General features: G+C 44.6%; 1 protein-coding gene across 1 annotated transcript; it reads left to right on the top strand.

The window, feature by feature from the left end:
- The first annotated feature begins 4,903 nt into the window (after positions 1–4,903).
- Positions 4,904–22,508, top strand: LOC135378635 (zinc finger protein 287-like). Its single transcript, XM_064611720.1, has 4 exons — positions 4,904–4,970; positions 7,630–7,849; positions 10,600–10,752; positions 19,649–22,508. The coding sequence occupies exons 2-4, from the start codon at positions 7,705–7,707 to the stop codon at positions 20,845–20,847; spliced, it is 1,497 nt and encodes a 498-aa protein (XP_064467790.1). The 5' UTR covers positions 4,904–4,970; positions 7,630–7,704; the 3' UTR covers positions 20,848–22,508.
- The last annotated feature ends 730 nt before the right edge of the window (positions 22,509–23,238 follow it).

The following is a 23,238-nucleotide window of genomic DNA, read 5'->3' as shown; positions in this document are numbered from 1 at the left end:
GAAATTGTCCCGCACGGTTCCGTGCGTCGAAAAATACAGGAGCGTCGTTGTGGACATCTGATGAACCGGATCATAGCCAATCAAGTGCTATAATTCGCCCTCCTAATCTGTTCGAAACTGGAAAACATGCTTTTTTAAATTAACATTAATCTTAATGAACAATAAATGCTGCATGCCATTTAATGAGGAATATAAAAGCGGTTCCATTTGCTGCACCGCTTGTATTGTAAAAATTGCGCCTGTTCTTTTGTTCCTCTCTTTATTTTGCTGAGTACAGACAACGCGACAAGATCAGGAAGCAATTCTGCAATGCCTGGTACCTTCTCCCAAAAGTGACAAAAAAAAAGAGTAAGAGTCGTCTTTCTGCGGAACAAAAATTCAAATCGTAGTTCTTTCTTATTCTCACTGATCAGGCCACATCTTCATGTTTTGTCGACCAACTCGTGGAGAGGTAAACACATACAAACAGCCCGATGATAACCACAGCTAAGGGCAATGCCGAATCAACTCGAGTTACTAAATAGGGGTGGTCCCTATTGATGTGCGAATAGGGGTGGCGAATAGGGGTGGTCTCATGACATGGCGGACACCCGCACAGCAACTGTAGGACAGTGGAAACACTATTCGCCCTTATTCCTCGTAACAGCCGCTAGGGTTCCTGTTAAACGGGAGATGCGTGTCCTTTGAAGTATCCCGCTTTCGGTGGTTCTGGGCGCTCGGATGAAAAGAGCATTTGAGAGATATGGGTCACTGCCACCAGCATGCCCTGATCAACCGAAAGCCCAGAACCTCCGAATATTTTTTCGGAGGAAATGAGCTTTAGGTTGATTTGGGACGTCGGTGGAAATGGGCGTTTGAAGGATATGAGCTGCTACCGCTTATGAGCAGCTTCTCCCCTCCTGCTCATTTTCACCAAACGCTCAAAACCACCATTTTTTTTTTCGGTGCATATGGGCGTTCAAGAGATCCACCGATGGATATCTTGACTCGGAGGATCTCTTGACCCGTTGGATTTCTTGACCCCGTTGAATCTCTTGACTCGTCTGAGGGTTCGCCAGGCTCGGATCTTTTTACCCCTTTGTGTTACTCGTGTCGAAATACGAGGGACTCGTTTTACGTGCGGTATAAATAGAATACAAATGCAGGTGGCAAATCAACATCTCATTTTTATTGACTTAGTTACTTACTTTGTAACACATAGCGCAGTCAAAGAAAAGCCCACAGTTCTCTTATGTCATTTGTGTTAAAAACAGGCGGTTGCATTGTAAGATGAACCTGTTTGTATAACACAGGATTTATAGGAGTGCTGTCTTTTTTTTTATCTTTTTTTTTTACAGTGCTTTGTGTTAGAGATTATTTCTACAGTTAGCGTGGGCTACGTACACTCACGTTGAGTGGGCCGGCTGCTGTTTCAAACACGTTGATAATAATCAACGTGTTTGAAACGGCAAACACTTCTCGTATGACAGCAGGCTCGTAGTCAAAAAGCCAAGTCGCTGTTGCGGACAGGCCTTCTACATGTCGGAACCGTCTGATCATGGACTCTCTCAGCGTACGAAAGATAGCTTTGCCCGAACATCTGTTGTTGTTGTTTTTGTGTGTGTGTGTGTGTGTGTGTGTGTGTTTTCTGTATCAAATTGTCCCTTAATTTTTCCCGCCGTCCACAAAAGGACAAAGACAAAGCACTTTGCGGCTGGGTCTATTATTATTGGTAACAGACTTCAGTTCTGGCATAACCTGGGGAAGGCTGCCAAAATGGACACAAAAGTACAAAGACAACTCTGAGTGCGGCAGTATACCCATTTTGGGTTTGAGGTCCATAAACGTGACAGGTCAATGTTGATGGGAAAGCACAGTCACACAGTATTTTCCCGCAAGGTCAGTAAAAGAATAGACTAACGTGATAAGGGTGGGGGCAAATGAAAATAACGCAACAATGATAAGTTTTAAGCCCTGCGGCCTACGATTCTTTGTAAGTTGAGCTCAATATTCTTGGTAAACAGCATCAGTTCCGGCATAGCGTATTGCGGCGCTAGGGGCAATGGACATAAGCGTACAAAGGCAAAGGGGGGACTCACCGCCGCAACCTACAGCACAACCTCATGATTTTCTCACTTACTTTTTTTTGCTCGTGTGCGTGTGTGGTAAGAAGAGAGAAAACACCGAAAAGTCTTCACCGTTACCGTGCAGTATCCTATATATCCTTATCCTAACTTAATACTACGTACAGAGCAATCGTTCTGCCAATGAACATAGTAAAGGATAGACTTTCTTTTCTGTCGAGAATCCTGACCAGTATGACGCTTTGATTGGTTGGATCTCTTAACTCGCCTGCCACGTGACCGGTTAGATCTCCTGACTAGAGATGCGAAGCCCCGGGAAAAAAAAACGAAAATTTTTTGGGAAAAAAATTTATTTTTCGTTTTTTTTCTGCGTCTCCGGAAAAATAGCGAAAAAAATTCTAGGCGATAAAATTCAAAAATGTAAATTTTCGTGCCTTCAATACGTTCCAACCCGCCAACAGTGCCTTGTGTGCCTCTAATCCGTCAACAACCACCATAGCTTCGTCTGGATGCTCCACGCGATCGCCGTCGCATTCACATAATGTCGGCGTTCTGGTCGGAGTGGACGGGTGACGGGTTGTTCCAATTACCTATCGCTGAGTAGACAGCAGTCTCATAGGATGCTCTGCTCGGCATTTATGACTAGAGGGTGAACACTGCTAAAGTTTCTAGATCATTGTATGCTGTGGCTTGGCCGGCAATGCTTCGACTCAGCAGTAACCGCGTTTGCTTCTATTTTTTCAAATTCTTCGAAAAAAAAAAAACCCCGAAAGAAACCCGTTTTTTTTTCGAGCGATTCAAACTTTCCAGATATTTTGCATCTCTACTCCTGACTCGATGGATACTCTTGACTCGTTGAATCTCTTGACCGGAAGCGATGGCGCACTATGGGGACGACAGAAGTGGGGACCAGTGGGGAGACCGCACGAATGGCGCGACCTTGTCTGCCCCACTCCGGACCGGTTTTGGTCCTTTGTGCCATCCACGTGGATTTGTTTTGACGGGCGCCGAGCATGATTCGTTGGAGAGCCGCTTGGATACGACGCGTATGTGAACAAGGGGAGGTCGTTCAGCAGTGACGTCGCATGACGCGGCTCAAGCTAGGCTCCTCCTAATGGCCAAACTCTCTCTATAAACGGGTCTGGGTAAACATTGCTTCCAGCGCAGTCTGTCGGTGATTTCCGGGGCACGTCAAAAGAACGCTAGGTGATAAAAAATTATCCGCAGTCCTAAACTGAGGCACGTGCAGCATGTCGCCACACAGAGGGTGGCCTGCTGAGCTCTCAATTTTTGCAGCAGGGGAACAAAGTGCTACAAGGAACACAACGAAAGAGGGTGGACAAAAGTTACATCTGAAGAAATCAACAGGACTGAAATTAATGACTGAAAATAAAATTTTTAGATTCAGGAAGTTTGAGTTTTAGTTTAGGACAAAAGTTACCGGAACCGGCAACACGGCACTGGCGTATTTCTTCATCGGCACGCGGCCCCCTGATGCTAGATATCATGATCCGATAGAATAAGGAACAGGTGACCGCCTATATACAGGGTGTTTCAGTTAAATATTCGAGCTAAATAATTCGCGAACGGGTGCACCGATCGGAGAACTTTCTTTTTTACAAGTACTTGTCCTATACCAACTACAAGCCGCGCACCCTGTGAATTAGTGGGAGGCGCTCGTTATTTAAATTAAAATTCAAATGAGCTTCGTGAAAAAACGTAGCATCTAAAGCCCTCACAAACGGCCGTAATTCATTGGTGGACAAGGAAGTGGAAGAGCGTCCCTTTGCACTTCTCCGCGACCAGCCACGACAAAAATATGTTAGCCGAAACCAATTAATTACTGCAACAAATGACCCGCTTCGGTGGCACATTTTGCTCTAAAAGGTGTCCACTGAATGTCTCAAAAGGGATAGTACCCATTTAATGCCGACGGTACCCTACTTTAAAAGTTAGGTTTTTTTTCTCACTAAACTCATTTCAATTTGTATTTAAATAATGAACGCCTCTCACTCATTCAGATGTTGCGCCGCTCATAGGCGGTATCGGACAGATATTTGTAAAAAAGAAATTTCTTCGATTGTTGCACCGGTTCGCGAATTATTGAGCCCGGGGATTTAACTGAAACCACCTGTATATATCCTATCCATCTCTTCATATGTGTCTGTTCCTGTTTGCTGCTAGAGGGTCACTCCAGTGGAGAAATAGAAATGCGTCTCAAGCATATGGGCGCCTTCACGGAGGGGGGGGGGGAGGGGCAAGGGAGCTGTTGCCCCAATGTGGCTTCCATAAACGTAGGGTTTCTGAGCCAAGACATCGTAGTTGCGGGCGCAAAAATTCTGCCAGAATGCCAAACATTCTGCACTGCCTCCTGTCCTGTAATTCTGTCCTATATTCGCATGTGTTCTCATCAATCTTTATTCTTAGCGTGTAGAATCAAGTTTGAGAATGACGAGAAAGTACACGGAAAATCAGTCTTGATCACCACACCTTTCTTTGCACAGGATGCTGCACATAGCTGGCTCACCCATCTCTTGCATGAACAGAACAAACATATCACTTTTATCAAGTTCGGAACCGTGACACGTTTTTTCAAAAGCAGTCTCCACTGCACTGCTGAACGAGCATGGAGCAGCATGGAGATCTGCCATGTTTGCCCGTAACACCGTGCTCGCAGTGACCAAGCGGGAGCCGAAAGACGACAATTCTTTCGTCTCTGCCTCACGACGACCATATGGTTACGATGAGACTGTCGTATTGCGATGGACTGCGCGCAGCCACAAAACCGAAATCGAAAACGAAGAAGCGGCAGAGTAGCTCAGGCGCGAGCAGCGCCACCTAGTCGGATGGGACAAGTCGTGGGACAAGTACAAATTTGACAACAAGAGCGAGGACTTTGCAAGATCGGTTGGTCCCCTAACCAATGTAAAATTGAAAATCACAGCGCATTTGTGACCCTGTGACTTCAATCTGAAGTCTGCCCTGCATCAAAAGGGTGCCCTACTCTAGTTGCGATATGTGAACAAAAGTTGAAAGTTCGTCGTCTACTGATGGTACAGGGTATCTCCATGTTTCATTTACAAAGCAGTTCTTTTCTGTCCGGTTGAGGGAGAAGAATGGATAGCACGAATGCTGTCCAGTTTATCTACATGCATACACTAGGATCGAACTTCAACATGGCCTGTGTAGGGAATTCAGACAACGGCCTGTGAAAAGCCGCCCCCACTGGGCTCCTCCGCTTCAAAAAACTATAAAATAAGTATTCGTCTTAAAACGATGCTGTGACCACGCTTACAAAGTACAGCTTCAACCACCACGTCTGCCACCACGAGCCGTACTCTGCTGAAAGGAAGTTGCAGCAAAATTTGGTGTTGCGGTAGCTCTAGCTTCCCGAGACTCAAGAATGCTAGTGTGACTTACATCACACTCAAAAGTTCCAAAACCGCACACACACACAAAAAAAAGAAAGAAAAAAAGAAGTGGTCAACGAAATTCCGATGTCATGTAGCACTGTTTGTGTTGCGCTATGTTACGAGGGTCGTTCACAAAAGTTCTATGCGTCATCCAGAAAGAAGAGCCATAGCTGAATATCTTTGTTGTTGTAACACACTACCACTTGTCATAAAACTAGAAAAACTAATGCAGATTTCTCTGCAGGTGATGCCCATACAAAGGTGAAGCGTAGTGCGATAAGTCTAAAAATTGACAAAACAGAGGGCCGAGCAGTCATACGTATTTGCAAAAGAAAGATATGACACCCAAGGAAATCTTGGAGGACATGATACAGACACTTGCTGAGGACTTCCCTCCCTATGCAACTGTGAAGAAGTTGGCTGCTGAATTCAACAGGGGCAGGGTGGGCACAGAAGATGACCCTCAGTCAGGTCATCCAAAAACACTCAACCACTGATGATCAAGTTGATGCAAGTTGATGCTCAGGTTACAGTAGCTGAAGCTTAGCATTACAATGCAACACACTGTTGACACTGTTGACAAGGCACTCCAACAGAAAACCACCAGATTAGCAACCAGAAATGCATTACATATCTCTTCACGGTCCCCTTCATTTTGACCAAATGCCTTGTGTGTCAATGATTGATTTTGTTAATACAGTGGCATGCTCAAACTATGTGCCTTTGTGTTATTCTACATACGTTCCCCTCCTACTCGTAATATACTGCAAATAAATTAATAAATAAACTGATTAACCCATGTGGTGGGAAGCTTGGTGGCTTTTCACGAACACGCTGAGAATTCTATATTTACACATAATAATCATTGAAATAGAATTGTCCACCAGCTGGGCAGATGTTATATTCATTGCACATTACTTCCTGATGGGGAAGAGCTGGAAAGGGGGAGCCTACACTTTAGTTATTGCCATTTACATCTTCCACATGTCACATGTTGGAACTATAGGAAATATTCTAATAGCACAAGTATGGTACTTTTTTCTACAGAAGAAACCATGGCTACACGAGATTCCGTCAAGAGGCGGCACCTATTCAGCCTTACTGGGACACAATGCAGACACAGACAAACTAAACATGGGTGACCCCCCCACATGAAGAGTGAGTGGGCATCTTAATCGATACACCATCATGCATTTTCATACTTTGTGAGCATCAGACAACTGACGATATATATGTACAGGAGTGACACCATTCATACCATTCACCTAAGTGATAAAAAATTCTAATTGGCGACGTACTCGCCGGATAATTGTGGGACTTTCGGCATTCACCTCCTGGAAAGTTGTGCCGCCACGTAGGAAGGCTTTGGACAATTTTTAATTGAGAGAAATTTATTTTGTTCAATTGAACTTCAAAAATTGCCAAGTGAACCTCACTTCTTTTTTACAGAAATATGAAGCCCTCCACAGAAAACCACAGTCCCAACAGAAACTATGCACAGTATTGTAACAGAAATAGTCGAAAGAAATTAGTAAAAATTCTGCTTGATGGTCACCTGCTTGATGGTCGCAAACAAGGGTGCAAGGAAGGTGCGGGGAGAGGAGGAAGTGTCCCTGGAAGTGTGTTGTTTTACATGTATTTCCCCCACTTTGTCCGTGATGCTGGTGATAATCGTGTTATCACAAAGAAAACAAAACAAAACTGTCTCATCACGAAGAAGGCAAAACAAATGAAGGTGGGGACGCTTTCTCTTTCAGAGGCACATTTCCCCTGCGCTCCTTCGCGACAATCTAGCAGGCCGGACTAAAGCGGAATTTTCACTAATATTTTTGGACTGTTTCTGTTGCGAAACTGTGCATAGTTTTTGTTGGGTCTGCAATTATCTGTGGAGGACTTCATATTTCTGTTAAAAAAAAGTATGCTTCGCTTGGCAGTTTTCAAAGTTCAATTGAATAAATAAATTTCCTGCAATTAAAAATCATCCAAAACCTTGCTACATGGCGGCAAAACTTCCCAAAAGGTAATTGCCGAAAGTCCTACAATCCTCCTGTGAGTACGTCCCCAGTTAGAATTTTTTATCACCTTAGGTGAAACACCCCTGTAGATATATTGTTTTATTTTGTCACCCGCTTCTCTCTCTTGTGTCATTTCAGGGACAGAGGCTGGCATCAGTTATTACCGAAGAGCAAAGATATACTTGTGCATTTGAGTCGACGAGTGCCAGCCCTATGGATTCGCAACTGCAACAAATGCATCTGCTCCCAAAGTTCAGTGGCCAGCTCTCAAGAGTAAAATTGGAACCTCCCGATGCCGCTTGCCTGCACGAACAGGGCCAGATAGAGCAGCAGTGCTGCAGCGAGTCTCCATCAAGAGGCAAGAGCTGTGGCAAAAATTTTTTAAGCTATATAGTCAGGTGATGAATGTGTTAGGGAGTATTCCCAAGGAACATCTCATAGCAAGGTCTCAGTAAACCATGTCCTACTCAGACAGTGAAAATTTACGAAATGATTGGATGAAAGATTTCGGTAAACTCTGTATATGATGGGAATTGACGTTCTGAGGCTGGAACACATAGAAAGGAAAAATACATACAAAGCCTCAAGTGCCTAAGTAATTAATGATGAACACAAACTTTGTAGACTCAGGTGACAAATGCTTTGTGGTGTTGCCTCAGTAACATGCCATTGTAAGGTTCTGTACACTACTTGTTCAGATGGTAAATGTCCCACAGGATGCCCAAAAGGAACCTGTCACAAGCCGTGTTTACATGAATTAGACAAAAGTCGGTCAAGTTGGTCTATCCCAGCAAATCCTCTCCCATCAGGCCGTATCAACCAATCTTCTAGGGAGGTTTGAAGTGAGGAGGTGCAAAGAGTCAGCTGGACCTGTTTCTGTCAGGCTCATGTAACCGTAGTTTATAGTAGCATTTCAATAAACTGTGTACTCAGATTGTGGATGTTTTAGTGAACGTTCCTGAGGAACATGTCATAGAAGGAACTAGTAAGGGTTAGGAAAAAAAAAAAATCATTTAAACAACACCTCTGTGTAGCAGTCTACACTTCATCAGGTGACATCATTTTTGTAACCTGATGAAATGTAGACTGCTACACAAAGGCCGTGTCCAAATCATTTTTTTTAAATGTTTCTAATTGTTACTGGTTCCTCCAAGAAACCCCTGTCACAGGGGCTAATTTAGTGTAATTTTCACGAAGTGCACTCAAACCTGGCGAATGTCACTTTCATTACGTGATTGCTGCACGTCTTGCTTCAGTGTCACTTAAGCAATGACAATATATATAAATACTTGGGGGTGACAATCAATAGTAGACAAACGTGGTCTGATCACATTTCTGACATCTGTGCATTAGCCCTGAAGAAATTAGGATTTACACAAAGGAAACTTAAATATGCACCGGCACAAAAAAGCTACTCGCATATAACACATTTGTTAGATCAAAACTTGAATATCCAGCAGTAGTTTGAGACCCTATCAGAAAAGGGATATTACACTACTGGAGAGGGTACAGAGAAGAGCGATAAGATTCATTTTTGGGAAATACGGAAGAACTGACTCACCTAGTAAGCTGATGCAGGTAAACAACATTCACACTTGAACTGCGCCGAAAAATTAGTCTGATATTATTTCTTCGTAAGGGTCTGATGGGAAATGTCGCATTAAATTTACCAAATTCTGTGAAACCGTCCTTGTTGAGAAGAACACGACACAGTCAGCGGGAACAAATGCTAGCACCAATTTTTGCAAGAACTAATGCATTTAAATATAGTTTCTTTCATCGAACGATAGAAGATTGGAATTCATTGCCCGGAAGTGTTTTCGAGTCACGTAATTCTATAAGTAATGTGGAGCAATTCTATTTTTGTTCTCAGTAGAATGCCTTGCGGTGTTGATAAAAAGTTGATTTAATAGATATAGTGTATGATCGTGTTTTGATGGGTCAATTTACTGAGTTCTGTTTAGTTGTCCATTGTTGAGTATATGGTGTCAAAGATGTATGCCACTCCTGTTTGGGCCATATATTGGCTTACAGTATTAATAACAAAAAATTAAAAGAACAATTATGATAGATAAGAAAGAATAAATGGTGGCAAAATTTTTAGGCGTGCCCCGCAATACCTTCTTGAGAATGCTTTTCTTTGATTTAGAAACACCTCCTTCATCTTCACATCTTATTCCAAGATTAAAGAAATTGGCCTCAAACATATGCCACAACAAAAATGGTCGCTGCCGGATTGCTGAGACTGCGAAGTTCATTAAATCCTTAGTGCACTTTCTGCCGAGTGTCACTAAAAGATGTCATGTGACAGCACATGAATGACACTGAGTGCAGGTGTCATTCGTTGAAAGTGACACTAAATTAGTCCATCTGACAAGGGTATAATTCATCATGCGGTCGAGTGACATCGTTTTTAAACATGTCATAGTAAGGTTCTGTAAACTATGCACTACACAACAACGAATGTTTTATGGGAGGTTTCCAAGGAAACTGTTGCGCATCTAGATATTCCAGATCATTTAAAATGGGACTCCGCAACACAATCACCACAAAGGTTGTGGCATACCCGTAACCTTTGGGATGTCAGGAACATGTGTACGAAACGCAGGTTTGCGCAGGTTTTTTCCAAGCGAATTTATTACGAAGCGAGCGCTTCGCCCCTGTGAGGGCGCTGAAAGCAACACGCTGTTGACATCATCCGCCATCCAGGAAGGGAGAATGCAGGTTGCAAAGCAGACGACACTGCTGGGTGACGTCATGGTATAGTACAGAGCTGTGTTTTCTGCTGTATTTAGGTTTCGGTCTGCTATTGTCATCATTTAGGAATTAATTACTCGCGCAAAATGAATGCGAATGTTGTATTCGGTATCGAGGGGGTGATTCGTGCGCGGTATGATTCTTACCTAATTTTTTTCGAACACTTACGAAGTCACCCTTTAAGAACACAAGATTTCAAGCAAGGTTTCGTGGACTGACACTTTTGTATTCGATGTGTACGGATAAGTTGTGGTAGACCATGACTAGATTCTGCAAAAGGTCGGGGATGACTGTCACTTTACTTGAACATTGGCAGTGTGTCTTACTTCACTCATCTTTACTTTACTTCAGGGATGACAGCTGGGATGTGCCACATTAAAGAGGAACCCCCAGATGACTCTTCAAATGATCGTCAGATCGTAGAAGTGAAAACGGAGCCTTATAACACTGCAGTTTTGGCGGAGCAAGACCATATGGGACACAGCCATCACTCAACTTCAGAAAGTAAATACAAAATGGTCAATTCACGTATCACGAAAAATCTGAGTTGGAGGGTGTGCACATACACACACACACAAAAAAAAAAAAGGAAGAAAGAAAAGGATGCAACAGAAATGCTCTTTAGTTTTCTGCCAGCTTTCAAACACATGCTCTTTCTGCCAAGGGTCCTCACATGAGGCAATATCAACACTGGGATTCGTCGTACAATGTTGCACTATCGCAACTCTTGCAGCATAAATGCAAACATAAACCGAAGTGTAGGTAATGCTTTTTGTTAACACATTTCTTCACAGAAAATAATGCGCCTCTTCACACAAACCCAATGCAAAACAGTGGTGGAAAATTTGTAATCCATCCACAACTCAAACATAACCTACAATGCACTACATGCATGAGAATGCACAGCGCATGTGCAGCTCTCGTTCTGGCTGAAAACAGCTGGAACCATTACTACGCCAACGTTACTGTATATAGTAGTACCATTTTCACGATCCTGGAATCCTGCCATCAATGAGTGAGGCAACGCTTTCCGTGTTTCAGCACCCAAAATGTGGGGACGATAACGAACAGCTTTCATGCAGAATGGTTGCACTGCACTCAACAAGCACAAGAATCTTCTTCTTCCTCTTCTTCAAAATAGTGGTGCACAGCTTATTGGTCTGTCATGGAATGGCACTGCGGGCTCCAGGGTCATGTTGCATGCATCAAACGGACACTCAAACTTAGTACAGAGAGAAGCAGCAGAAACAGGGCTCGAAACCTTGGAGAGTCAAAAAGGGAATGCACGCAGTACGCTGGAACGAAAGACACGGAAACGAAACCGCGGCGACTCCTCGCGTCCATTTGTTTTCAGCCGCTAGCGGACGATATTCAAGAGGGTGCCACATCTCGCACAAATGGTCCATTAGGTGTCTACCAAATTGTAGCCTTTGAATTCCCTGACCTTTCCAAGTTTCCACTGACAATTTCAATCAAATTCCCCGACCAAAACAAAATGAAACTTGTTCTCCGCTCCTACGTTTTGATACAGATGACTCATCAAACATATCATTTATTTAATAATTGAATAATGATCATACAGGTCATTTATTGAATTCAAACAAACAGAATACAGCTACATGTTTCTCCTGATTATTGATGGGAACCAATTTTTTCATGTACTCGGGAGACCCTGTGCTGCGCCTCATTTATGACACTCCTCTCTCTCTTTTTTTTTTAAGGTCACCTCCACTCAACTGCATTGGTTGGCACTAATGATTAGCTAAATATTGCTAAAGATTGCTATGTGTATTGCTGTGTTGCTGTATGTGATTTTCCCGGACTTCAGTTTCTCTTCTGGTAACTTCCCTGACAACCAAAAATCCAACCCCAACCAATCCCCTGACTTTTCCAAGCACATATCAAAACTCACGGTTTTCCAGCTTGGTAGACACCCTGTAACAACGAAACGTGTTACAATGAAATTCGCGATATAGCAAAATACTTTACGTCTTCTGTCATGCTACCATATATGGAACACTGCATTTGAACTCCCACAAGCACAAGATACAATGAACATTCCCAAAACAGCATTTAGTCAATCCCTAACATGAGTCCAGTGGTCAAAGAAACAAGCAGTAGGCTCATATTCCTTGTACAGTGTTTCTGTTTTGCTTATTTCAGTTGTTCTATTCCGGTTGTTTATTTCAATTGTTCTGTTTTGCATTTTTCAATACTAGTTCACTGAATTGTAGCCCACATCTGTTCTCGCAAATGTTCTACTGACAACATTTCTCTTCACGTGCTTCGGACAGCGATGCCAGTCCGTTTCACAACGTGCACTATATTTTTCACCGTAACTGTTCCATGGTGTGCAACACTGATGTGCACACTGATGTGCAACATGGTGTGCAACACAGACAAAAAACACTGATTCACGAGCTGAAACAACGTTCACTGCTTAGCACCAAAGCAAGAAAGAGCCCAGTATAATTGCAATTGTATCTTCATAACGGAATCAAAGTTTTGAATTATGATAACATTTACGGAATTAACATCATGTGGAACTTAAGTTGAAGTGTTTTTGCATTTTAATGCCCCTTTAAAGTAGCACAGAAGTCATTTTGAACACCCAGTTTTCTTGCTATAAAACTGTTAAGTAGGCCAGTAAGATGCACCATGCAAAGTAATTTACACCACAGAGTCATAATTATCGCAGTGAATTTAAAATACGCCGCAAAAAGCGACCGTGCGCAACGGTGGTGAAGAGCAGTACCAGCCTGTGATCTGCCTGGAACCTCGCGCTGACGCTATAAGGAGAACGCTCGCTGATTGGCCTAGAGAAATGTTGTCTGCTACTCCGCTGTCGTCTGCTACTCGGCTGTTCGGGGTTCTGATAAAGGTTTTCTCCTTGCTCGGTAATGCTTCGGCCGCTCCTTCTATCCCCAATTCTCCGGGAGAACTGGCAAAACAGGTTTACGGCGGTTTACACAGGTTTACACACATCAAAACCTTTCGCGCTATTCGGTATAATGACACACACACTTTCATCAGATGTCTTAATCTGAAATTTTTTTGGATGGCCCTCTGTACTCCTTTAAGTGTAAAAAAAGTGCATTAATTATATGAATGAATACAGTGAACACTGGTTAGTATGATCCCGGTTGTGAAATAGTTTCTCTTGGGACGGTTTCGCTGCCATATAAATTCACCTCAGTATAATTCAAAAGTTGTGCAAGACGGGGTAGTTTGTGTTGCATCCTAACGTTGAGATGCAGGCAGAAGACATGGACAGGGATTAGACAAGTAACGTAGAGGATCGAATATCTGCAAACTCATAACTGAGCATTTAATGTAGGAATTGTATTGATGATGGCTTCTGCAAGCAGATGGCAAGACTACACTGGGCAGGCTACTCGTATCACTTACTGACAGTGGTGGCCGAGTCAAAAGGATCACCCTCCAGATCGCCCGGTTTCCATCCTGTGTCTGCACAGGTTTTCTCGCAACATCAAGAGAATGGGAGCAAAATACGGGGTGAATGTGATTTTCCCCCCAAAGTTGCATCCTCTTTGCGCCAAGGTTGATCACCCAGACACAGAATTAATTGCAGAAAGGACTGGATGCAATGTGCGACATCAGATATCATTTCTTGATTGTGTGCAGGAGATCATTTACAACATTGTTTTACACTGTGGCATGTTTTACAGCAGGCAGTCTGGCCATATGGCGTATCAGACCTTTTGGAGCATTTGGCCTCAACCAAACGCACTCCGTCGGGCCACTAGGCTGTATATGTCCGTGACTGCGCATGTAACTCCCTCCTCGACCAAACGTGGGTTATGGCTAACCACATTGATCCGCTAGTGAGCGAGATTTTGAAGGCCTACTTCATTGAAACCTGCGAAGATGACTGTGTCAGTGCACCTACAGTTCTGTTGACTTGTCAAGGAGTTGATTATCTTTGCACGGGTTTATATGCAGCGGGTACACGTTCGTGTCGGAACTTAGTCGGACGGGTTTCAACTGATTGGCTTATGGTACTAATCAGGAGATTCAATTCTTCAGGAAGGGGCGACCAAGTGTATATATTTCATGTTTTCACACATTAAACGCTCAGTTGCGAGTTTGCAGAAGTTCTGTCCTATACGTCACTTGCCTAATCTCTGACTGTGTCTTTCAGTTGCATCTTTTGGCACTTAACCGACAATGGCAGAGGTTTGTGTCACGAGTACGAGAAACACAGGTATTATCCTCTTGTTATTATGACCATGGCACTTGTCCCTCAAACTAGCCCCAAGGCTACCACGTACCTCAGGTAGAGTGCGCCACGTGTTAAAGTTAGGCTGACAAGGTTTGGGATGACTCATAATGTTCTTGACCTCGGGATTATGCATAGCGCTTTTGGAACTGCCAGTGCACCGAGGTGCTCGAAAAGACCACAGAACCAGGTCACACAGTGCTTTCTCAGAGTGACATACTGGGGCGTTCCAGAGCTCGCCCAATAGAGCTGCCGATGGGGTGCGTGATGGTGAGCTGAGTGGGCCCCCCGAAACGTCACCGTGAAGGAGCCAAGCGAAGCACTAAAGGTTGCACCGTTGTTCTTTAAGCATGGAAGAACTTTTATAACGAATGTGCAATTGATGGTGCTCTTGTCCATTTAGAAAACTGGATTACTGATAACTGCTCTAAGTAGACAATGGTAGCAGATTTCGTCAGAAAATAAATCATCATAACTACATAGGCCTTTGTTATGCCTAGTGGTCTGTCCAGAGGTTGTCCTCTTTAGAAATGAAAATTTGTTCTATGACCAAAGTCCGCAGCAACGGCGATGGTCATGTATTAACGTGTTGCAGATTAAGTACGCAGCAGGTAACGATAAGCTGAGGACACGTCCACACTCTACCTCGTGATGGCTTGGAATGTTCCGAGCTTCAAGCTCTTCATAAGCCAAACTTTATTTTCCTCTGGACACGTAAAAACGCAGACGAAAAAGACGAAGACGTACAGGTTTAACGCGCAAATAATAATTCATATTAACACAGTCCCACTCGCGTTAAATAGTTCTTACTGTATGCTTAAACCACATCTGTTCGCACAAAACAAGTTCTTCCCTCTTGGGACTGGTTTCGTTAGCCCATCTGCAATCATGTCCTGTGTTGGTGAATATTCCACAACAAAATCTCCGTTCTCAACCTGGTTCCTAATGTACAGGTATTTGAGGTTGATATGTTTAGACCGTTGGTGTTGGACCGGATTTTCAATCATCTTGATTGCCGACTGATTGTCACATCTCATGGTCATAGCCCCAGCACCGTAACTTTCGAAACCAAGTTCCTCCAAAAAGGTCTTTGGCCACTTTCCTTCTTTTATGGCTTCAGTTAGAGCGACATATTCTGCCTCGCTGGTGGAAAGCGCTACCGTTGGTTGTTTCACTGACTTCCAGCTAATCGCTCCTTTGGACATTGTGAAAACATAAGCACTTCTTGATCTTCCTGAGTTACCCTCGTTCCAGCTCGCATCTGAATATCCGATGATAGGTTCTTGACAAGCAGTGTATGTGATTGCAGCATCTTGCGTACCTTGTAAATAACGTAAGACTCGTTTAGCCATCTTCCAGTGCTGTATCGCGAAATCTTTGTTAAACTGGCTTAAGTAATTTACAGCGAATGCAATATCAGGACGAGTTCCTTGCACGAGGTACATAAGACTGCCTATGAGGCTCTGGTAGGGTAGATTATCTCGACTTATGGTCTCTTCTTCTCGTGAAACTTCATTTCCGTTGACATGATCATGCTCCATTGGCATCGAAACTGACTTACAGTTGTCCATGTTGAAACGTTTAAGAATTTCTCCAATATATTTCTTCTGGCTGATAGAAATACTTCGATCTTCCTTCTCTTGGTTTACTTCTATTCCTAGGATATACTTTGGCTCTCCAAGGTCCTTCAACTCAACTTTCTTCCCAAGAGCGTCGATTGCGTTCTTCAGTGCTCGTTGACTGGTTCCCAACATCAACATATTGTCAACGTAAACTCCTAGAATTACTTTGTCATCTCCGGTTTTAAGTACGAACACACACCTGTCAGTCTCTAGACGTCTGTATCCTTGTTGTTGTAGAATAGCATCGAGTGTTCTGTACCACGTCCTTCCAGACTGCTTCAGGCCATATATCGCTTTGTTTAGCTTGCATACGTGTTCTTCCTTTCTACAGAAACCTGGTGGCTGCTCCATATAGACTTCCTCTTCTAGTTTCCCGTGAAGGTATGCCGTCTTGACGTCTAATTGGCGCATCACCATTCTTTCTTCGTTTGCAATTGCTAGAAGCAATCGTAGACTGTTGAGCTTAACGACTGGAGAAAACGTTTCGAAATAATCGATTCCATGTACTTGTGAGCTTCCTACAGCAACCACACGAGCCTTGTACTTTTCGATTTCTCCGCTTGCGCCTCTTTTGACTCTGTAAACCCATTTCGATTTTACTACCTTCATTCCTGTCTTTTTCGGGATAAGTGTCCAAGTATTCATTTGGTCATGTGAGGACAGCTCTTCTTTAATTGCCTTCTCCCACTGAATTCGTTGAGGGGAGGACATTGCCCCGACGTACGTCGTTGGCTCCACGATGTGTTCCTGAATTTCCACGTTCTGACAGTAGCTTTTCTTACTTGGATCCACTTGCAGGCGATCAGGCTGTGCTCTGATCCTCGCCGACCTGCGAAGTACATCTTGGTGCTCGACTTCGTCTTCGGACGGCATCAACTCGGATGCGTCCGCCATACCCCCATCTGAGACGTCGTCTGCGGTTTCGAATTCACCGCTTCCGCTACTTGCTTGGCCATCTTCTGATCCTAATGAATTTTCATCCAGATAAACGGTATTGATGGCGACATAACTGACAGAATCGTAGCATTCCGTGCGGGCTTGTTGCTCCAACAACGTCGATCCCTTGTGGTCCTCAAGAAACTTTAAGTCTCTGCTAATGAAGACCTTTTTTGTGATTGGATCGTACAATCGATAACCTTTGGTGTTCTCACAGTACCCCAGAAAAATTGCTTCCTTGCTCTTTGGTTGCAGCTTCGTTCGGTAGCGATCGGGAATCCAAGCATAAGCCAGGCATCCGAAGATGCGAAAATACCGTACAGATTGGACTCTGCCCGTGTAAATTTCTTCTGGGATTTTCCCACGGATAACTTCTTTTGGACATCTGTTACGTATATAAGCTGCAGTGTTTATAGCTTCAGCCCAAAATTCCAGGGGTAATTCAGCTTGTTTCAGCAGCGTTCTTCCTGTCTCGACAAGCGTCCGATTCATTCTCTCCGCCACTCCGTTTTGTGCTGGCGAGAATGGCACAGTCCTTTCGTGGACGATCCCCTTTTGCTTGAAGAAGACTTCGAGTTGTCGATTTGTGAACTCGGAACCGTTGTCTGTTCTAACCCTCTTCAAAATGCTCCCGGTCTGAACTTCAGCTTCATTAATATACTCAATCAGACACTCTGTAGCTTCACCCTTATACTTTAAAAATTGTGTTGCTACTCGACGGCTGTAGTCATCAACGATCACAAGCATGTAGCGACTCCCTCCAAGCGAAGTTACTGGAAACGGCCCACATATGTCAACATGTACCAGTTCCAGTAGTCCAGTCGCTGGTCGATCATCCGATGTCTTAAAGGGACTTCTTGTATGCTTTCTCATAGCACATTCCTTACACTCCAGTTGCACTGAGTTCAAGTTCGGGATCCCTCGAACGATTCCACTTTGTGACATTTGCACAAGACGTTGAACATTTAAGTGGCCCATTCGACGATGCCATAATTCCGTAGTGTCTAGGCGTGCTCGCTGAGCTTGCCGACTCTGTGGAATTATTTTGGCATGCAACCTGTATATTCCCTCTTTGACAGCGTCGAAAACGAAATTTTTGCCACTATACACATGAGAGCGGTCGCCTTTGAACGTCACGTCCATCCCATTTTCCGTCAGCTTAGACACGGAAAGCAGGTTATCGGCCATACCTGGGACATACAGGACGTCCATTGCAGTCAGAAAATTCTTGCCCTGCCCATTTTTTACCTCGAACGTGACGTTTCCAATGCCATCCGTTCGTATGGTTTTGCCGTCAGCGAGTGTAACCACCTTCTCGTGATCTTTTCGAAACACTTTCAGAATATCCCGACACCCTGTCATGTGGCTGCTAGTCCCGGAGTCGACGGACCAACCATTCCATCCGCTACTGCATGTGCCGTGCTCTTTAACTTCGAAAGCGAAGGAATTCAATGCGTGATCTACCTCTGTGTGCTGATTCTCCTTGACTGAAGCAACCCTTGCGTTGTATTTCCCTCTGAAGGAACTCCGGTTGGGTCGCGTGTCGCTTCCTCCTTTGTTGCTGGGCGATTGACTAGATGATTTTTCTGGACAGCGTCGAGCGATGTGTCCTAACTTCCCGCAGCTGAAGCACTGTACATTCCTCTTGGCACCATTTCGTCTCCCGGGGCCAAGTCTCGCTTCATGCGCTGCCTCGCTGCCATAACCGTTTTGGCGTGTCTCCTCCTGGACGAGTGCGTACCTAACTTTCTCGGTGGTGAGATCCGCTATGGCACATATGTCGAAAGCTCGGGCAACACCGTGGTACGTTCTTGGCAATCCCTGAATGGCTATTGACGCTATCTCCGGGTCCTCAATAGACTCACCCAGGGCTCGTAACTGTTCACCAATGGCCTCTACGCGTTGCATGTACTGAGTAGCAGTCTCATCCTTTTTCCACTTTATGGCGTTCAACTCACGCTTCAAGGTGATCTTCCGTTCCAGGACTCGACCTCGATTCGTTTCCTGCAGTTTCAACCAAACGCCTTTCGCAGTGGCTTGGTTGATGACGTAACAGGCTTGACTTGTGGATAAAGTCTGTACTATAGCGTTCAGGGCCTCTTGATCCTTCTTCTGCCAAGCTGTTCTCTGCGCATCATCTTCCGGCGCATTATCTTCAATTGCGGTCCAGGTAGACTGTAAGCTGTACCTCCATGTAGGGTAGTTGCTTCCCTCCAACTTCTCGAAGTGGGACGTAGGTAATCCTTCTGCCATCTTCTATGATTAGGATTGACGGTCATCTATTTTATGCTTGCCGTAGCAGAGCTGATACCTGGGCCCATAACCTTTGTTGCAGATTAAGTATGCAGCAGGTAACGATAAGCTGAGGGCACGTCCACACTCTATCTCGTGATGGCTTGGAATGTTCCGAGCTTCACGCTCGTCATAAGCCAAACTTTATTTTCCAATGGACACGTAAAAACGCAGACGAAAAAGACAGACGTACAGGTTTAACGCGCGAATAATAATTCATATTAACATAATGAGGGTTCACTGTATCACAATTATGTTAGTGTACTTCCTGCCCTTCTGCACTCTCACTGTACCATTTTTACGATTTCAGAAGCAACAGCAAGCACTGGAGCACTTCATCTTGACACTTACAACATTTGTGATCCCGTATCTACGAGCCGCAACTCTTCAAATGCGCAGTTCAGCATCAGTGCAGCAACAGTTCAGCTTCCATTTGACAACACTATCCCAGTCACTGTGAACGGTAGACCCACAGGTTCCGTACCCAGAGACATTTCTCCACGCCAGAGTGAGACCCAAAAGACGAGCGAGTCGTCAATTTCGAACCACAAGAATGACAAGCTGTACAAGGGCATTGACATTGGCCACTTGCAAGTTTGCCTCGAGGCTCACAATGCAAAGACACTTACTTGCAATGCATGTCCTGCGACGTTCCACCACATGTCAGCCCCGAGAGTGCACACGAAACGGCATGCAGGTGAGGGGTCATACAAGTGCACACTGTGTACACTTGCATGCGTGTCTCAGGTCAGCCTCGAACGCCACATGCTTCTACACGGTTGCGACAAGTCCCCACAGTGTCCCGCTGCATCAGAGGATCAGATGGGAGAGAAGAGTCTTGAGGCTCACTGCGACCTCTGTCCTGGTACACCCTCTCTGTCACAGAGTGCCAAGAACCACATGCTGAAGCCAAATGGCAAGAGGCCACACAAGTGCAGCCTTTGTCCTGCAGTGTTCAGCCACAGCAGAGAACTGCGGCGTCACGGACAGACACACACTGGAGAGAAGCCACACAAGTGCGGGCTTTGTGCTGCCACGTTTGTCCACCGTGGACACTTGACGAACCACATGCGGATGCACACAGACGGGAAGCCGTGCAAGTGCAAGTTCTGTCCCGCTGAATTCATCAACCTGCACAACCTGAAGGACCATGAAAGAACTCACACCGGCGAGAAGCCATTCAAGTGCGACATCTGTCCTGCAGAGTTCAGCCAGAGCACAAACCTGCGGCGTCACAAGCGGACGCACACGGGCGAGAGGCCATACAAGTGCGATCTCTGTTCCGCAGCGTTCAACCAGAGCACACTACTGTGGCATCACAAGCGGACACACACGGGCGAAAAGCCATACAAATGCGATCTGTGTCTTACAAGGTTCAGCCGGATGCACCACTTGAAGGATCACGTACGGACTCACACCGGCAAGAAGCCTTACAGTTGCAACCTTTGTCACATAGGGTTCAGCCGGAGGACGAACCTGCGGCGCCACAAGGAGATGCATACGGAGTAGAAACCTTACGCGTACAGGCTCTGCAGTGTTACGTCTATCTGCCAGGAAAGCCTTCCGCACTGCGAGCACTTGCAACACTTATTGGGGAGTAGCTATAGGAGCGTAACTAGAGCACTGCACAGGCCGTATCTTTAGGCCCAGGCCAGGCCTGAGGCCAGCCTTCCTTGGATTTATCCACCAGGACCCGACCGGATGGCTGCAATACCTAGCTTGGCCCAAGCCCGAAGGAGCCCATAATGGTCCAGCCCAGCCCAGGCCCTCAACAGAAATCTTTACCCGGCCCGGCCCATGGCTCGGGTTTCGGAGTACGTCCGAGCCCGTGCAGTGCTCTAGGTGTAACCTCTGCCCTGCAGCATATTAACACAGCACAGATGTGCAGCGTCACAGATGGAAACACGTGTGAGAGACTGCGCAACTGCAAACTCTGTTCCGTGCCATGTCCTCAATTCAGAGACCTGAGGAAGCACACAGGTGCTGTACAGATGCGAACTGTATTTCACCTTTTTTCATTCCCTTTCTACGTCTAAACTCACATGCATGGACAGAGTCGGGTGAAAGAGTCTTGAGTGATTGATGGTGCACCCAAAGCCCGAAAAGAAAGCAGTGCTGCAAACATAAAGACAAACACAAAAATTATGTCCTTGCACGGGCTGTTATGCCAACCAAGGTTTATTTTCGTGAACAGCACAAGCTTATATTGTCCCGTCTTTTTTCTTTCTTGTGACTGGTTTTTCGTTCAACTGAAATTTGGAAAACTTTGTAAATTGTGTTGAGGGGTTGCAACTAGAGGTGTGCGGATATTCGAAATTTCGAATACGAATCGAATATTTGCGACATTCGATTGGCATTCGAAAATTTGATATTCGAAGTTTTCGAATATTCGATTTTTTTCGAATATCATAGCAGTTTATTACAAAGCTGTCGCATGCTGCGCGCTGGAATTTGTACGTCGCGGTATCTGCGCAGAACAAGAAAAAAAAAGAGCTGCAAAGCGACGCGCGGAGCTTCCGATGGCCTCACGCGTTAGAGTGAATGAGTTTCACACAGTGAAACTCTGCAGTTTCTCGCTTACACAACAAATGTGGAAGGCATTGTCAGTGCAAGCAGAAAGCACTTGCCACCTTCACTTTCCTTCTGAGATGTGCTCATCACTAGACCATCCTGCATTCAGAACATGTCATTGCTCTTTAGTTCCACTCTGTCTGTTCTACCAGCACAGGTGTTCACTGTTCATGAAAGATTTTTTGAAGTGTAAGTTTTTTTTTAATGGTTTTCAGCTTGCCTCATGAGAAAAGCACATTGTTCCACTGTAAAAATAATTTTACTGTACATGTGCATATAAGCATCTACATTAATACAAGTAATGGAATACAATAATACATATTCTGTATTGCCACTTGGGACATTTTTCTAAGGATAACATAACTGTGACGATGCTTGTTTTCGGTGCTTAATTAACTTGTCTTAACTTAAATAACCCTTAACTTAATTAACTCTTAAAAGCCTTTATCCTACGACACAATATTCGATTCGATATTCGAAGGAAAATTTTGTAGATATTCGTATTCGAAAATTTCAGTATTTGCACACCTCTAGTTGCAATACAATGTTACTTGTGTGTGTGAAAAATGGGACAGTAAAATGGACAAGATGACCCGTAACTTTGCTTTCAATTCTTTCGGTCAGCATGCCCAACACAATCTCTGCGGTGCAACATCAAAGTGGTCATTCTTCAGCGTTGGATACATGCTAGGCCTCGAGGCAATGAGCCACAAATCAGGTGTCAAATTTCTTGATTCCACTTCGCCCCACTGCTTATTCTATTTATAATGACATTGAAACTTAAAACACATTCACTGCTCAAAGTGTACAGGATGGTTCACCTGTCGTAAAAAAAAGGGCATATTAAGATATGTACTTTTCGAACACTTTGGAGTCAATGCTATTTATCGTGGGGGAGAGTTTTCTACGAGTTCTGATATCACTCTCATCAAATTTAATTTGCGAGAGACGGAAATTTGCCAAGTCTACCTTACATATAAAATGGCAGATTGGGCCAGTTGGTAGGGCGCTGGACAAAACTTTACGGAACACACTCCAGCGCATTCCTCCCTCAGAGTGACACGCTCGCAGCGAATGGGACCGTACGTACTTAGACTTGTGCCTAGGTAACCCAGTCACCTGTTTGTAAGTTCGTACAGTACCATTTGGTGCTAGCATGTCACTCGGAGGAAGGTATCCGCCATAAACTTTTGTCCAGCACTGTACATGACAGACGATCGTGAACTTGGATTGGAGCAAACACAGCACACGACCCCTCCAAGACATGTGCCATCCTCCCGTCAGTGTGCGTTTGCTCAAAGTTCACAATAGTCAAGATGATGATGATGA

Source organism: Ornithodoros turicata, chromosome 1 (assembly GCF_037126465.1).
Source record: "Ornithodoros turicata isolate Travis chromosome 1, ASM3712646v1, whole genome shotgun sequence".
NCBI lineage: Eukaryota > Metazoa > Arthropoda > Arachnida > Ixodida > Argasidae > Ornithodoros > Ornithodoros turicata.
This window is presented reverse-complemented; position numbering and strand designations above follow the sequence as displayed.